Source organism: Macrotis lagotis, chromosome 1 (assembly GCF_037893015.1).
Source record: "Macrotis lagotis isolate mMagLag1 chromosome 1, bilby.v1.9.chrom.fasta, whole genome shotgun sequence".
Classification (NCBI taxonomy): Eukaryota; Metazoa; Chordata; class Mammalia; order Peramelemorphia; family Peramelidae; genus Macrotis; species Macrotis lagotis.
The window spans coordinates 804,430,833-804,449,377 of record NC_133658.1 but is presented as its reverse complement, the minus strand read 5'-3'; the positions used below and the strand labels follow the sequence as shown (position 1 = coordinate 804,449,377).

Here is an 18,545-nt window from a genome sequence, read left to right as displayed (position 1 = left end):
CCTTAAGGAAGAAAAATTAAGTATAAGAGATAGCAAAATTACATAATAAGATAACAGGTTTTGTTTTCTAAATTAAAGGTAATAGTCTTTAGTCTTTGTTCAAACTCCACAGTTTCTTCTCCAGATACAGTTGGTATTCTCCATCGAAGATAGCCCAAAATTGTCCCTGATTGTTGCACTGATGGAATGAGCAAGTCCATTAAGGTTGATCATCACCCCGATGTTGCTGTTAGGGTGTACAGTGTTTTTCTAGTTCTTCTCACTTTTCTCAGCATCAGTTCATGCAGATCCTTCAAGGCTTCCCTGAATTCCCATCCCTCTCTAGGAGGGTTTTAATAATATTCCTCCTCAACAGTTCTCTGTTAATGTGGAATTCTTGAAGTCTTTCAGAGTTGTTCACTGTTAAAGTATTGATAGTATGACTTGTTATGGTTCTCATTTCACTCTGCATCTGTTCATAAAATTTTTCCTAGACTTTTCTAAAACTTGATTTTTTTTACAGCACAATCATTTTCTGTTACATTGTATGATGTGATTTGTTCAGCCATTTCCCAGTTGATAGATTTCCTCAATTTCTAGTTCTTTGATACTACAAAAATGTTATAAACATTTTTAGCAATACAGAACTTTTTCTTGCTTTTTCTTTTTAGCATAAAGGCTTGGTATTGGGCAAATTGAGTAACCTTGGGGGCATAGTTTCATAATAACCAGAACAAATCAATGTTTCCCCAACAAGTTAAAAGAGGTAACCTATTAGAAAGTGCTTTGCAAACTTAAGATCATTATATAAATTCTAGCTCTTAAAAATTATTACATTAATATGCCTTTTTTCTTACTGCTCTGCCAACCTTAGTGCTTTTCTCTTTGTTTTGGAGCACTTTTTCATGTGGATATAGTTTCATTGGGTAGTTAGGTATGTAGTGGAAAAAGCACTGGGCTTGAAATCAGGAAGCCTTATCTTCAAGCTACTTATTTCTGTTTGCTTCAGTTTTTTCATCTGGAAAATGGACTGGAAAAGGAAATAGCAAAGTACTCCATTATCTTTGCTATGAAAACACCAAATAGATTTGGACATAACTGAAATGACTCAACAACTGCAGTGAATAGAGATAACTTTGATTTCTTTACTTTAAAAACTTTTATTTATTTTCTTGACCCATTTGTCAGTTGGGGAATGACTTTTACTCTTAAAATTTTAATCAGTGCCTTCTGTATCTTAGAAATGAGGCTTTTATCAGAGAAACTTACTATAGTGCTTTTTTCCCCCTAGTTAACCATTTTCCCCTATGCTTTAAAAGCGATGAATTTTAGATAAGATGCAGATTAAGATCAACTTGTGTAAAGATTCTTTCTCTAGTAAATGCAGGGCACTCTGGAATTGCATTTAATTAGGTGCTTTTATCTGTAAATTTTTTAAAACTTTGCTAGGAAGAACATGATCTTTGCAAATTTTATTTCAGTGTATTTCTAATTCTTCTGTACTTACTAAACAAATACATATCCAAGAAAGGATAAGCTCACAGATGTATAGTGGCTTAAAAGAAGCAAATCAGCTTTACTTGGTCAGTGGTTTTCTGTCTTATCTGTGCTTAGAACTGTTGCTGAGACTTTAACATCTGCCTTCAATGTCCCTAAGATAACCTAAAGGCAGTATTGGTTTCCCAGAGACCAAACCAGAAGATGACAAATCTCTGACAAATCTTACCAAGAAAAGAAAGCTTTAAGGATTATTCAGTGATGGATTGTTTGTTTTTTGTTAAGGATGTACCTGACCTGGTTAAGTTAAATAAAAGCTAAGTATTATTGGGTTGGTTACCAAAGGTGGTGAATTGTTTTTGCCAAAGCAACTCAATAAAACAGTTTCTCCTAAGGCCCAGAAGGGAAGTTTTGTTTGCATCTGTAAAAGAATGAATCCATAAATCCAAAGTATATTCAGACCTCACATTTCTTTTATCTTTAAAATTTCTGTTTGATCAGGAGCATTACTTACCTAATTGATATTTTATTATTAAAACAGGAACCAGAATTAGCTGATGATCATGAAGAAAAGAAGAAAGATTCCAAAAAATCTAAAACACACTTTCTCGAAAGGAGGTCAACAAGAACAAGGAAGTGTATAAGTTATAGGTAGGACATTTGTTTCCATGATTGCAATTCAGGGGGAAAGACTTGAGAACAGCTTTTTTTATTACAGAATCAGTTTAGTGTACCTTCTCCCATAGAGTGTCAACGTTGTATTTATATCTCTTATTAAGTCATCTTTAACTTAATAAAATGGTAGACTTGGAAGGTACTTCATCTCCCTCATTTTACAAAAAAATGGGAGATTAAATGACTTTTTCTTGGTCAGTCATGCTAGTGGCAGTACCCAGATAAAATCTTTATTGTTGTTCTCAAGTTCCTTATTCTTTAAACTAATGCATATACAACTTTAAATGATTTACAGGCTGGGTTATCTTGGAAAAGAGACTGTGATTCTTTGCAGTTAAGACCTGTAAGACAAAGGGCCAACTATATTTGTAGAATATTCAGTAGTATGCTTCCTTGACTTTTACATCCTTCATCACTGACCTGAGAATGAAAATCACAGAATTTCAGCATTAAAAGACTAGCTATGAATAAATTTTAAAAATTGATTTAAAAATTTGGGGGCAGCTAGGTGGTGCAGTGGATAGAACACTGGCCCTGGAGTCAGGAGGACCTGAGTTCAAATTCGGCCTTAGACACTTGATAATTGTCTTAACTGTGTGACTTTGGACAAGTCACCCCATTGCCTTAAATACATTTAAAAAATATTACTAGCTACTACCATCTATATCTGATTGTTAGGGCCATTCTGGGAAGTGATTTGGAACTATGCCCCAAACATTCCTAAATTGTGTGAGTCATTTGACCAATAGCACTACAGGGCTTATATCTCAAAGAGAAAAAAACAAAAAAGAATCCAACACATTCTCTTTTGAGGATCTCTGTTGAAGAAAAACCTACTTCTTCTGAGGCACTCCTTGATTCATTTCTTTATTGGTAGTAAGTCTTTACTAACATCAGACCAAAATTTGTGTCTCTGCAACTGTTGCCCAACAGGGCTAAGCAGAGTAAGACCCAAGGCATTGTCCTATGAAGAAACTGACTTATTTCCTTGAAGTATTTCTTCTCTAGAACTATCCTATTTTTCTTCAGATAATCCTCATGTCATGCCATGGAGGAGTGTGGTACAGTGGAAGGACTCTAAATTCCCAATCCTTCCTTCACTGTGCCTCTTGGCAAGAACCTACCTAAAGCTTATTCATACACATGGCTACATTTGGCCATGCGTGGAACCTGGATTTTTTGGTAAGGAATCTATGTGGGTTTTATGGAAATATTTTGAGAAGAATTTGATTAGGGTATTGATTTTTCTCAAACTTGATTATATTCCACTTGAGGCCTTCAGTGCTTTAGGAGATCCAAAGACTTTCTTTCTAAAGAAGCTGGCCTTCTGGGGTGATGATGTCCTCACTGGAGTCTCAGATGCAAGGCCTGGTGCCTGAAGGAAAGGACCAGAGCTTCGGGCCACAGGCTTCTCTGACATCGCTGTTTGGGTCCTATTAGCTTCTTATTCCTTAGGGCTTTGGCCACAAAACCTCACCCAAAACAGGCTTTGTGTTTTTTCCACTCACTTGATTGCCCTCCATACTAGTCCCCTCCTTTGTATAGGAGTTTAATACAGTGTGTGTCCACCCCCCACCCCTAATACTGGGCAACTTAGATGTATAGTCCATTCAGCCCTCGACCTCTGTCTTTCTGCAGCTGTCCTCATGTGCCTGTGCTGCCTCCACTGAGCTGTGATGCTGTGATGCTCCGTAAGCCCAGTGTGTACCATCTTTCCCCTCTGCGTGCCTTTGCCCCTGCTGTCCCATGCCATTAGTCTATCGAGATTCAGTATTCAGTAGCTATGGTACACCAAGCCTATGCTTAAGGTGGAACTTGTCCTTACCCTCACCAAAGAATCCCTTCCTCTCAAAGACTTTGTATTTATTTTTATCTATTCTGTATGTACTTTTTAATGTATTTATTATTAGGGCATCTTAGTGGTACAGTGGATAGAGTGCTAGGCCTAGGGTCCAGAAGATCCACATTCTAACTTTATAGCCTTGGTAAAGATCTTGTCTCTAAAATGTCTGTATAATAGCCCTTGCCTCTAATTTTTATTGAGTAGATAATAATTATAAAAGATTTTGCACAGTGCCTGGGATGTAGTAAATCATCTCCTTATTACATTATATTAAATAATGTAAACTCCTTTTGAGTAAAATTTTTTTTACTTTTTTTTGTGGGGAGGGGTTAGGATAGTGCCTGAAATATAGTAGAAACTTAAATGATTATTGGTATATTGTCTCTTCATCATCACTGAATTTTCAATTCCTTTCATCCTTTTGTGTTAGCCTGTTCTGTAGTCCTCGTTCTTTTCTCACTTAAATCCTTTTACAGTGAACGAATTCAGATACACATTACCTTCTACCATTCATTCACTTGTCCTACCATTCACTTCCTGCCATTAACTCCTTAACTCTTGAGTCACCCCCCACTCACTGACAGCATTCTGTATCTCATTGTTTGCTAAATTCTTCTTATGGAAATGATACCTCGGTACTGGGGTAGGGGGCACTGCCAGTTCATATTTTCTTATTTCTGCTGGACCCAGTATTTTAGCCTGGAGCAGCTAGGTGGTGCAGAGGATAGAACACTGGCCTTGGAGTCGATAGGACCTGAGTTCAAATCCTGCTTCTGACACTTAATAATTACCTATGTGACCTTGGACAAGTCACTTAACCCCCATTGCTTTGCAAACACCCTCCCCCCAAATTATTTTAGGTTTTTCATTTCTTCTGTCCCTACTCACTGAGAGCCATCCCTTAAAACAAAGAAATATTTTTAGGGAAAAAGAACTAGAGCTAAAAGAGAAATAAATAATGTACTGAAATGAATTAAATATTACTAAATTGCATATTTATGGACCTTTCTCTACTACAGTGGAACTGGAGGGAGTTGTCTTCTCATTTCTTTACTTTGAGGCCAAACTTATTCTTTGTAATTTTGCAACATTAATTTTCAGTTTTTTCGTAGTTAATTCCTTCCATTTCCACATTGTAATCCTCATGTAGATTTTCTGATTCTTGCCATATCACTTTGCATCAGTTCATGTGAGACTTTTTTGTCTGTTTTTGCAAGTTAAGTTAATCACTTAAGGGGTTAAGTGATTTGCCCAAGGTCATACAGCTAAAGAATTAGTTATTGTTAGTATTGTTTCATTTCTACCTTGTCTGGTTTTTTCATTATTTTTCTGGTTTTAGTCTTTTGAAAATTTTTTCAGTGTTTACTGCTTTATAATATAATTTGAGGTCTGGAATTGCTATTCTTCCTCCATTCCTACATTTTTTCCCTTGTTTCCCTTGATATCCTAGGTCTTTCGTTACTCTGAATTTTGTAACATTTTATTTGACTGTAGAATTTCCCTTTGGAAGTATGAGTAGTATTGTTCTTAATCTGTAAGTTAACTTTCATAGTGTTGTTTAATTCAGTCCTCAGTAAAAATTATATCCCTAAAAATATGCATTAGAAAAAGAGATGCAAAAGAAAAGTGCTTGAAAATTAAAAGAGAAATAGATTCATTGGAAATGAAAAAGATTTAGATGTGATATATAGACTGATTCTTTGAAAAAACAAGTTTTATAAATCTTTAGCCAACCTGATTCAGTTAGTCAATCAACAAGTATTGTTTTAATCTTCTGTTTTCTAGACATTGCATCCCTAGCTCTTAGGAATACAAGTACAAAGAAATAATCCCTGTTCCCCAGCTCACCATCTAAGTGGAGTGAAAAGTATTTATAAAAATATGCACAGCATAAATACAAGATTAACTGTGTGGGATGACTATCATAAGGAGAAATTTGAGTCAAGAAGACCAGTTAAGATGTTGCAGTAATCTAGTCAAAAAGTGATAAGAACCTCAACCAAATTCGTAATTATATGAGTAAATTAAAAGCTAGGCATATAAAAGACTGAATTAAAAGATAGGTAATTAAACAAGGTGAAATCACTAAACCAGAAGTACATAAAACAAAGAGCAATGACTTCAAAAATAAATAATATTCAAACTTCTGACCCCCCCCAAGATATCTTAAATAATCCATTCTAAGAAAGGAAAATAGAATGAGCTATAACATTTTTTTATTTCTCTTTTAAACATTTTTCAATTATATTTTTTCTTTCTTTATTCTTATTTTGTACAAATAATGTTTTTACACATTAATAAAATATTCTTATTTGAGTAAACATAATACCCCCTCCCCCAAAAAAAATATATACCCGCATGAGCGATAAAGTAAAGGGGAGAGAAAAAATTAAAATTAAAAAAAATAATATTAATAATTGTAAGTATGACCAGGTGGCACAGTGGACAGAGCACCAGCCCTGGAACCAGGAGCACCTCAGCCCAAATTGGCCCAGACACCCAACAATCACCCAGCTGTGTGACCCCATGCAAGCCACCCCAACCCCATTGCCCTGCCAAATCCCAAAAAAAAAAAAGACTTAAAATAAAATAAAATAGTAATAATAATAATAGGGGTGGCCGGGTGGCAGACAGAGCACTGGCCCTTGACACAGGAGCACCCAGGTAAGCCACTGCCCCGTTTGCCCTGCAACCCCCCCCCCAAATATAATAATAAAAAAAAAATACTTCAGTCTGTGTTCCAACACCACCAGCTCTGTTGCGGGTGGATCACATTCTTTATAAGTCCATCACAAAAGTTATTTCCATATTTTTCTACCGTTGCCATTGCTGATCGCAACTCCCTCCATTTGTACTTCTCCACTACCGTGTACTATATTTTCTCTCTCCTTTCACTCTGTCTCTACTGTAGGGTAGCTCAGTGGCACAGCAGACAGATCCCTGGCCCTGGGGCCAAGAGACACCGAGCCCCCATACTACCTCTTAGGTCCAGCATCCACCTGACCCTATGGTCCCAGACAGGCCACCCAATCCCAGCCCCTTGCAAGAAGTAAGAAATAAAATGTGTTATATCTGACCACTCTACCCCCATGGTCCATCCTCTCCTCCGTCACTCACATCCCCCCCCCCCCCCTTCCCCCTGTCCCCTTTCTCTCCTTACTCCAGATGTCTATACCCCATTGAGTATATATGCTGTTTCCTAGCCACCTCTGCTGAGAGCGAAGATTCCCTCATTCCCCCTTGCCTTCCCCCTTCATATCATTGCAATAGCTTATTGTAATAAAGAAAAATCTTATTATATGAAATATCTTAGCCTATTCCTCCTCTCCTTTTTTTTTCTCCCATTACATTTCCATTTTATCTATTGACTCCATTTTTACACCACATTATATCTTCAAATTCAGCTTTCTCCTGTGCTTCATCTATAAAAGCTACTTCTACCTGCTCTATTAAATGAGAAGGTTCATATGATTATTCTAGTATCATTTTTCTATGCAGGAATACATGCAGTTCATCATCATTTTTCCCCTTCTCCTCTCTATGCTTCACCTGAGTCCTGTATTTGAAGATCAAACCTTCTGTTTAGCTCTGGCCATTCCAACAGGGAAATGGGAAAAGCAAAGATTTATTTTTTTCCCATCTGAGTTCATAACCTCCTAAAATCTATGAGTCTTTTGGGGATTTGTGGGCATAGGTTAAGAACCTCTATTCTTGAAGTTTTTCCAGCAGATTCAGGGATAAAGCAAAGGTGTCTACTTTCCCTACTATTATTTGATAAAGCCCTAGAAATGACACTTAATGACACATAAATAAAATTCTAGAAATAGGCAAAGTTGAGACAATAACTTTAGCAAAGTTGCTGAAAATAATCTTGACAAAAATAGTTTTGTGAAATAAGAATTCAAAAAGAAGTAATAAGATGATCCTATTTAAAGTAACTACAAAATACATAATATGAATAGCTGGAATGAGATTTAATGCTTATGGCCTTGCTTATCCTAGCATTATAATAAAATTAATCAACTATTTCATTAAAATTAATTTGCAGTTTTAATGCTCTACCAAATCAAGCAACCATAAAGGACAGTTTGCAGAGCAGATAAAATAAAAATTCATTTGGAGAAATCCTTTTTATTCTTATTTAATTTGCAGTCACACCCAAGAGCACGTAATTTAAATTTTATCATGCTTCCTCATTTCTTCACCTACCATTCAGATGTCTTCACTTCCCAGCTTCCTGACAAAATGTAGGCCATACATTGTGTAAGCATCCTCATTTCTTCTATTTCACACTTGAATTCTTCTTTCTTCCCTCTTTATTTTTACCCATCCTTTCCCCTTTTACCAGCATCTACTAGGTAGAGTTAGTTCTCCCCTTTGCTTACATCAACTCCTGTAATTGTGCCCTCTATTTAATTTTCTATTTTAATTTTCCTTTCAACCTTATTCTATCATCTGGGTCCTCTTTTGTTGCCTACAAAAATCTACCCTGTATTTTCTTCAGTTTTATAGAATTAGAGATTGAAGGAACCTTAGTGATAATGAAATCCAAGCTTTCCCTGTTTTATAAATCAGAAAACTTATGCTTGAGATGAAGAGATTTTTCCCTAGCCCTCACAGATTTTAAGATGCAGTTATTAAAACTCAGTCCTTCCAATATAAAATGCAGCATTTCTACTGTACCACACTGCCTTATGTGATCCTATCATTCTGTTCAAGGTACGTTATATCTTTTATCTGACAGCCTCCTAGAAAGAATCTATTCTATTCACTGCACCCCCCCCCCCCCCGCTCATACCCTCCACACTTATCAGCATCTTACAAATCTTTATTTCTTGATTCTTTTACCACCTAAATCCATTATTCTTTTTCCAAATTTTCATTTTCCATGACTTCTCCACCTGACTAGCTCTTCCTCCTGGAGGTTCCTTCTTAGATCTTCTGGACACTCCAGTCTCCTGATTCTTTCTCCAGACTGATTTTCTCTTCTCGGTCTCCTTTGCTGGACCACCTCTTGTCCCATTATTGTGGTTCTGCTGCCATATTCACTCCTGAACCTTTTCCTCTTTTCACTATACTCCCATTCATTGTGATTTCATCTATTTTCATGGGGTAGAATGCTATTGTACTTATGTATGATATTCCTCTGTAAGTGACTCCCAGATACATATGTATGAATGTGTATGTGTGACTGCATATGTGGGTGTATGTTTTATCAAATAGCTAAAATTTCCCTAGGACTTTAAAGTTCTCAAAGCACTTTACATATATTAATTCAATTTGCTGTCTTAACAATCCCAGGAGTAAGGTGCTATTATTATCTCTATTTTATAGATGAGAAAACTAAAATTGAAGTTAAGTAACTTGCTCAGGGTCACACTAGTATCATAGCCAGTAAGTTTCTGAGAAAAAAGATTTTTTTTAATTCAGTTTTATTTTCAGTTGTGAATTCTCTTTGGTGCAGGATTTTGAACTCAGGTTGTCTGGACTCCTAAAGCAGTGCCTGTACCACCTAACTTTCTCTCATTACTTTTCTGTCTCCTGAACTCTCCTGACCTACATTATAAATGAGCTACTTCACAGGTCCCACATGCATCTCAAACTCAGTATATCCCAAATGAAAACCAGTTTCTCCCCCTAATCAAACCTCTCCAACTTCTGCTATTCTCAGTCACCTGGGTTCAAAGTTTCTTGATGCACCTCCCCAGTTCTCCAGTCAGTTGCTAAAGCTTGTCAAGTTCATGTCCATAATCATTCCTGTTCATACCTTTCTCACCACTTATATCATAACACCCTCTGAGTCCCTTCCCCCATCATAGCTTCTCATCTCTGAATGTCTTGTCTGTGACATGGTGATATAATTTGCCCTGCCACCTCTCATAGTTAGAGAGAAATTGTTTTGAAAACCCTAAACATCACAAAAATGTTGATGATTTTAAGTGAAGTTGCATTATTTTGTATATAATATTCAAGAAGAGGCCAAGATAAGGTGTAAATGATAAGCATGATGTTGACATTCATTAAGTGAAGGTGGGATCACATCATAAGTTGTGTTAACTTTTCCCTCTGGAGCCATTTCTTCAATGCAAAAATACACTGTCTTCTTTGCTTTTGTGAAAGAGCACATTAAGGGGTCTTCCTGTCCCACTAATTCTTTCTTTCTGAAATTTTTTTTCTTTTGTTTCTGTCATGCAGGAAACTCCTAACACATTCCCACTTGTAGGTAAAGGGAAAGTGTTTTATAAAGTGTGCACAGGAGAATGAAGGGGAAGAGTATACAGTTGTGAGCTGGGCACACTACTATTACCTAGATATGTAAAGTTGGGCAACTTATTTAACTATATTTGGGTTAGGTTTTCACATCAGTAACATGGGGTGGTTTTTATACATGATTATAACCATAAAATTCTAGTTCTTTATATAAATTTGATCTAAGTTTTAATGTAAACATTGTGTGATTGTTTTAGATTTGATGAATTTGATGAGGCAATTGATGAAGCAATTGAAGATGATATCAAAGAAGCTGATGGAGGGGGTATGTCTCTGTTTTTTCAGCTCTGTCAGAAATAGACTCCACATAACTTGGAAAAGGACAATAGGTTTAAATGTTACCAATGTACATAATTTGATAAGCAATCTCTTTTTAATATTACTTTATATTTTCAACTATGGAAATACGGTTTTCAACTATATGTGTGTGTGTGTGTGTGTGTGTGTGTGTATATGTGTGTATATATATATATATATATATATATATATAAACTTTTGAGTTCCATATTTTCCTACTTCCTTCCCCATGATAGTGAGTTATCTGAAATAGGTTATACATGTACAGTCATGTTTAACATATTTCCATATTAGTCATGAGCAATCCCATTTTCAAATTAAACATTCCTGGTTATTGTTAAATAAGTTTTACTTACTATGTTCTATGACTGATTCATTATGAATATTCTAAATGTTTACTTTTGACCCCACATGGAAAAACCAAAGGAATCTTTTCACAGGACGCAAGTGATCATTCTTAATGAATTAAGAGACTAAAGTTTCCTCAATCACAGTTGCCCCTCATAATCAGACCTTCAAGGGATAGTTTCTAGTTTTCTTTTCTAAGTGATACCTATTACCCCCATGAATACATATTGTGTGGATTCAGAGACCAAATAACCTACAGAGTGTAGAAATCATTCCCAAAATAATGTTGACATCTACATAATGGATGGTTGTGTGATTCTAGTTATGTAATCAACTCAAATTTTTTCAATAATAACTTGCCTTCTCCAAGTATCCAAACCAGGTTGCTAAGTATTCCTGCTATTGCTTCTTATTTTACTTCCTTTAGAGATAAGAGTACATTGATGAGAATATGCCCTGTTCTTATCATAGAAGTGCTTTTCTTTTTACCTCTATCTAGGTCCTTGAAGATCAACATTTTTTTTTTGTCCCACTTTCCCCGGGGTGGGAAAGGATGGGGGGGAGTTACTTTTATTGAATATTATTTTTGCCTCTGTTGGATAACCAGACTTACTAACTGAAGTGATATCAGCTTGTATGGGCTAACTGGAGGATAATGGCACAAAGTCCATTTGTTGGAACAGAAATAGCCTTGAAAAAGGAGTCTACTGTTGTTTTTTTTTTAACAAAACTTAGACTTAAATTTGATAACAACATTGCAAATTTACCAGCTAAGTTTTTGTTTTATGACAATATTACCTTGTAAACTGAGAATTAACCTGGCTTTATATCTCACCTCTGATGATTATTATTTTTGTGACCACGGGTAAATCTTTTTAACCTTTCTGTGTTTCATTTTCCTGATTTGTGAAATTGGAATATTATTTCTTGTAGTGTCCATCTCATTGGATCTGAATTGTGTTCATTTTGTTAAAGCTTCACAAACATGAAGGTACCATCTGTTTGTTATTGTTACTAGGCAGTTCAGACATAGAATGGCCATGCCTTCTCTCTAAATAGAAAGTCTGTTCACTATCTTCAGAGGTAGCTGTGAACAGTCATTTTTGGACATTCTCTTCACTGACAAAGTCTGGGTCAATAGACTGACAAGGAGAAAACTCTTTATTTGTTGAAATTGCAAAGGAAAGGTAAGATATTTTTTTCCATAAACTCTGAATGATCCATTTCTTCATTTCTTTTTTCTCCTTTTGTTGATAAAGGAATAGGCAGAGGAAAAGATATTTCCACCATTACAGGGCACCGAGGGAAAGACATCTCAACCATTTTGGAAGAAGAAAGGAAAGAAAGTAAGCGACCACAGCGGGCAGCTGCTGCCCGACGGAAGAAACGGCGGCGGCTGAATGATCTTGATAGTGACAGCAATCTGGATGAAGAGGAGAGTGAGGATGAATTCAAAATAAGTGATGGGTAAGTGGGAATGGAAACCCAGAGCAACTATTAATGTACAGGCCAACAGTGACCCAAGCAGAAATGCCCAAAGACCTTGTAGATCAGTTCTTACTTTTGCTGAATAGAGAGAATTTGAACCATCAGTGAGCTAAAGCTCTTTACTCTTTGTATATTGCAATAAAAATCCATCTTGGATTAACTGTTTTTAAACCTTTATTCCATCCTAGAAGTAAGCATATTGCTTAAAGTGTTTCACAATTAACCATCTTCTTCTTGATCACCCATTATTTATATTCATAGCACAGTGTAGTATATTCAATAAATGGATTTGGGTTGGTTTCTTTTTGTTAATGTCTTTGTGCTTTTTGCATTGAACTGAACAAAGAAAACAATATAGCTTTCAGGTACTTTAAATCTGGCAATTATAATTTTATTTCATATTTAAGTCTAGCATGTTTATAATTTGAAAGCAGTTTAAATAGAATATGTCACTTAATGGGAAGGTGTGTTATGCCCATTTTACATAATTTTCTGATTTTACAAGAAAGAAAATTCAGGTACATGATGACTTTAGATCATTTTAGAGCCCTTCTGAGTTCTAAAGTTAGCATGATAAATTAGTATGGAAATTGAAACTAGGTCTCCCAAATCTTGGGAAGTTTTCTCAACAAACATTCACAATTCACTCTTTATTGTCTATGAAATTTGCCTCTTGGACAGTTCTCAGGATGAGTTTGTTGTGTCAGAGGAAAACCCAGATGAAAGTGAAGAGGAACCGCCCTCAAATGATGACAGTGACACAGAATTCTGTGCCCGGAGACCCCGGCGACACCACTCCAAGCCAATGAGGCAGAGCAGGCGTTTGAGAAGGAAGACAGTGAAGAAAAGATACTCCGATGATGATGAAGAAGAAGACTCTGAGGAAAATAGTAGAGCATCTGGTAGGAATGACTCCTTTATCAGCATTTTGTATCACCAATATATTTTGACTATTTTTTTTTAGTTTTTGCAAGGCAATGGGGGTTAAGTGACTTGCCCAAGGTCACACAGCTAGGTAATTATTAAGTGTCTGAGGCCGGATTTGAACTTAGGTACTCCTGACTCCAGGGCTGGTGCTCTATCCACTGTGCCACCTAGCTGCCCCTGACTCTGTAATTTTAAAAATGTTAGAGAAGACAGTGAAATACTCACATATATAGTATTAGATTTCTTTTGTTTCATGCTTTTTTTTTTTGTCTTTAGTTTCTGTGTTTTTAATTCAGTTAAATTCTCCCAACCTTAATTAATTTACCATGTCTTAAGCTCTTTGGACTACAATAATAAGTATGATGTCTCCTGGGTCTCGATGAGTTTATAGTCTAATTGGTGAAAAAAATGTACACCTGATTAAACACATACATCCTTGGCTCCTAGCAGAATACTTTACATCTAGGAAGTGTATAACCAACATCTTGAACATCACTAGCTAGCACTAATAAATCAGCCAAATGTTAACAGTGCTCATAGAATGTTGGGACTCCTTGAATCCTACCTTGCAGAGTCTATGTGTATACTAGATGGGCCTCTGGGCTGATACTGTGCAACCAGGTAAGTAGTGGATATTTCCATGCACTGACTGCCTTTTGCCACTTTTAGAAGGAAAATTTCTCATTTGAGGACATTTATCCTCTAATTTTTGAAACAACTGGATTCTCTTCAGAATCATAGATAAGAAGAGATCTATTTACCTTACCTGTTATTCCTTATGGAAAGGACCCTACCATCAAATTGATAGACATTTCCTGAGTATATATTAATATGCTGTAAGATACTAGTAGTACAAGGGCAAAGATGAATCATACATTCATATATATATGTATATATGTATACACACATATATATGTGTATATACATATGTACATACTTACATTTATATCTTATACATGCACCTCAGTTGTTTTTCAGCTAGATCCAATTCTTCATGAACTTAGTTAGATAATACATGTGTATATACAAAATAATTGAATAATTACAAATAATAATTAGAATTTATCACTTTAAAAAACACTGTACATATATTACCTCATTTGTTCCTTGTAATAACTCTATGAGGTAGCTGTTAATATCCCCATTTTACAGTTGAGGAAACTGAGGCATTGATGTTAAGTGACTTGCTCAGAGTAATAATAATAACTCAGTGTTTGAATTTGAACTCAGCTGTCCCTGACTACTAGTCCATTGCTTTTATCCACAGTGCAGTCTAGCTGCCTATAACAGAGTACTTAAAATGTAAAGGCATTTTCAAGGAGTGCCACTTTACAGTTGGGATAAGGTAAGACTTCATGGGGGCAAAACTAAGATGTAAAGACATGGATTTGACTGAGCTTTCCCAAATCCCCCTCCAAGTGATAACATGCCTGAAAATGAATTTTGTAGCAGTAGAACCAACAGGAAGACTGAGTGAAACCACTCAAGACAAACCTAGAAGAATGGGAGGAAAAGTCTGTCTCATGAGGGTGAGAGAAAAGTGCATTGCAGCACAGGCCAGAGATATTGACAGGTCAACAAAAAAGGCCTTACGGGCAGTGGCTAGTTCAGTAGTAGTGATATTTTCCTGCATTCTGAGCCCACAGAGAGTAAAGGGGTCAGACAACTGGTCAGAAGGAGATTGCAGAGGTCCCTTTGCAAGCACTTGGTGTAAAAAATCAGTTTATTGATTTCCTCAGGATCTTTACTCATTCCCTAGAATTTATTTGTTTGTTTATTTATCTGTTCATTTATTTATTTATTCATTCATTTATTTATTTATTTGTTGTGTTTTTGCAAGGCAAATGGGGTTAAGTGGCTTGCCCAAGGCCAAACAGCTAGGTAATTATTAAGTGTCTGAGACCGGATTTGAACCCGAGTACTCCTGACTCCAGGGCCGGTGCTTTATCCATTGCGCCACCTAGCCTCCCCCATTCCCTAGAATTTTCCAAGATGTTAACAGTTTATCAGCAGTTTACCCATCTTTATACTCAAATTATTGCTATTGCTAGTATTTCTGGAATGCTAGTAAATAGTGTTGAGAATAGAGGCATTATATTAATTTCATGTTTGTTGTAAGAGTTTAATGTATCTCCTATTGCAAATGGTATTTGCTTTTGGTATTTTGTTGATGTTTTTCAATTATGTCTGACTCTTTGTGATCCTGTTTCTTCTTGGGAAAGATAGTAAAGTGGTTTGCCATTTCTTTTTCTAGTTCATTTTATAGATGAGGAAACTGAGGCACACAGGGGTAAGTGATTTGCCCAGGGTCACACAGCTAGTAAGTTTCTGAGGCCAGATTTGAACTCAGATCTTCCTGACTCCAGGCCCAGCACTCTATCCACTGTGCCACCTACCTACTAGATTTGGTGTTAGATATATATACTTTTTTATGGTATTAATAAACAGTCCCTTTATGCATATTCTTTGTAGGTTTATTAGCAAAGCAAAGAATGTTCTAAGGCTTTTTCTTAATTATGTTTATTTTTATGTCCATATAAATCCCCCTTGTTCATAATAAATAATTTCTTGGATAAAAACTATAGTCTGACAGGATTGTGATGGAAAATTTTGAGTCAATATCTATTAAAGATATTGATCTATAATTTTCTTTCCATATTTTATGTTTCCCTACTTAATGTAATGAAGCTTTTTGTTTCATAATTGTTGTAAAGTGTACTGTCAGTTTTTCAGAATAATTTGAGTAGTATGAGTAGAATTTTTCTTTTAAAAATTTGGTAGAATTCTGAAGACTTTTCTCTTAATTTTAATCTAGTCATATTTTACTCATAGAAAGGTTTTTAAATTTTTTATAATCAGAATATTCTGATTTGTCTTTTGTGATTTTTCATTTCTCTTCTATTTTGCTAATAAGGAAACTAAATCCTAAAATTATATAGGTAGTACATTTGAACTGAAATTGAAACCCAAGTTTTCTACCTTGAAACCCAGTACTCTTTTCACAATATCTAGGTTTGGTAAGGGTTGTTCATGAATAATAATAATAAAATTCTCCATAGTAATATATATAAGAATAAATGTTACATGATGAATAGAGAGAGTACCACAACCACCTTGAAGGGTATAGCTACTTATTCTCACCTATATGTGATTCTTGACAAGTCCTTTAACCACTCAGTGCTCATGTCAGTTCGTTAAGATTCTGCTTTGGTGTAGAGAGAATTTTCTCATCCCTTTACCAATGATATTACCAATCTGATTTCTGTATCTCAAAAAAAATAAGTATTTTAAGGTTTGCCAGGTATTTTTCAGATATCTGATTTGATCTTTACAATAATTATATATCAAAACATTTAGAGAACTGAGTCAAATTTATATGGTATCTCTTTTCATATTTCTCTTTTTATACTTCTCTTGAGTCTTGCATTTGAATGTCAGATTTTCTGTTCAGCTCTAGTCTTTTAATCAGGAATACTTGGAGGTTCTCTATCACATTAAATATGCAGTATTTCCCCTGAAGGTTTACACTCAGTTTTGCTTGGTGGGTTATGCTCAGTTGTAATCCAGAGTATCATATTCCAAGACCTCTTGATCCTTTAACATGGAAACTGTTTAATCTTTTGTGATCCTGATTATGACTCCAAGATATTTAAATAATTTCTTAACTGACTGCTTGCAATACTTTGTCCTTGACCTGGGAGTTTTGGAAGTTGATCCTAATTCTGGGAGTTTTCATTTTGAGAGCTCTCTCAGGAGGTGATCAGTGGATTTGTTTTTTGAAGTCTCACAGAATCATGAGCTTCCATTTGCCTGATTTTAATTTTTTTAAGGAATTAAAGTGTTATTTTCTTAATTGTTTTTTGTCATACTTATTTTTTACCAAACTGTTAATTCTCTTTTCATAATTTTATTATATCGTTTGTTTCTTTTCCCATTTTTTTCTCTACCACACTCATCCCATTACCTTGGGTACTGCTCACCTAGGGATAGGAAGGAATTGTCTCATGCTTCTCTTTTCAGAGCTAATTCTGAGGATCTGAGGGTTTTGCTTCCCAGTTGGTCTTATTTTGGGGAGAGTTGTCGCCACCACTCTACTGGTCTATGTTCTTGTCTTCACCCAGGAAGGGCCTTTGCTGTCCTAGAGCTAAAATTATTAATGTTGTTCTTGTCCCTGGAGATGTGACCCAGAACTGAATATGGGCAATGGAGTTTCCCAACAGTGCCTGGTCCAGCACTCAGGTTCTTTCTGACCAGTTTTTTGGTCTCCTTACCAACTCTGCCGTGAGAACTCTAGAAGCTGTTACTGCTGCTGCTGCTACTACAGTAGTCCCCTCCAAGGCCTGCCGCTGCTATTTCTAGCACATGAGCTCTGAGCCGAGCCCTACCTGTGAATCTCTTTTAAGTTGTCTTGGTTGAGAAAAAAATGTTTCATTGTAACCCATTGTTGACTGCCACTCCAGAATTCAATTTGACCTCATTGTAAAGTTGTTTGGAGAGTTGCACCCTGGACTCAGTCATTAGCTATCTAGCACCATTTTAACCCTAGATACTCTCTGAGTCAACACTTAAAAGTTTCATGCTCAGATTGGTTAGGGAGTTTGTTTAATTTTATAGACATTTATTGAATGAATCATATGTGTGTGTACATGTATATGTGAAAAAGTATGTATGTATATATATGTTAAAGAAAATCAGCATGTGCAAATTATTGTTAGACAACATATTTAAAGATAACCTTTTTAGTGGATTCAAGGTTTTTCAAAAATTGTAATAAAAACTAATAGAATTGTCTTTTTGTTGTTGTTTTATTCAATACCCTTTTAAACAGAGAGTGATTATAGTGATTACAGTGAAGATTACCTGGAAACCAGACGGAGAAGGTCAAGAAGGAATCAGAAAAGACAAGTTAACTATAAGGAGGACTCAGAAAGTGATGGTTCCCAGAAGAGCTTCAGATATGGGAAGGAAATGAGACGAGTTCACAAACGCAGGCTTTCCAGCTCAGATAGTGAAGGTAAGGAAGAGGATACTGATTTATTGAAACTTTGTTGAAAATGGGTAGCCTTAAATAAGATATGAAAAATAAAGCAAATTTATGGTGAAATATACTCTCAATATTTTTCATAAAATTGAACTTCTTGGTTTTTCTGCTTATTAATTATAGTTTTATCATACTATTTAGCAATGTGATTATTTTGGGTTGTTCTGCCAGATCATCCTT

General features: G+C 35.7%; 1 protein-coding gene across 5 annotated transcripts in view; it reads left to right on the top strand.

Moving 5' to 3' along the window:
* The window catches only part of RSF1 (remodeling and spacing factor 1), a 128,077-nt gene that overhangs the window by 89,990 nt on the left and 19,542 nt on the right, over window positions 1–18,545 (top strand). For all 5 annotated transcript variants that reach the window (XM_074216959.1, XM_074216961.1, XM_074216958.1 and 2 more), the window contains 5 exons: window positions 2,018–2,127; window positions 10,462–10,529; window positions 12,169–12,376; window positions 13,079–13,299; window positions 18,153–18,338. In XM_074216959.1, the coding sequence (XP_074073060.1) occupies window positions 2,018–2,127; window positions 10,462–10,529; window positions 12,169–12,376; window positions 13,079–13,299; window positions 18,153–18,338 (793 nt within the window). The remainder of the gene's footprint in view (window positions 1–2,017; window positions 2,128–10,461; window positions 10,530–12,168; window positions 12,377–13,078; window positions 13,300–18,152; window positions 18,339–18,545) is intronic.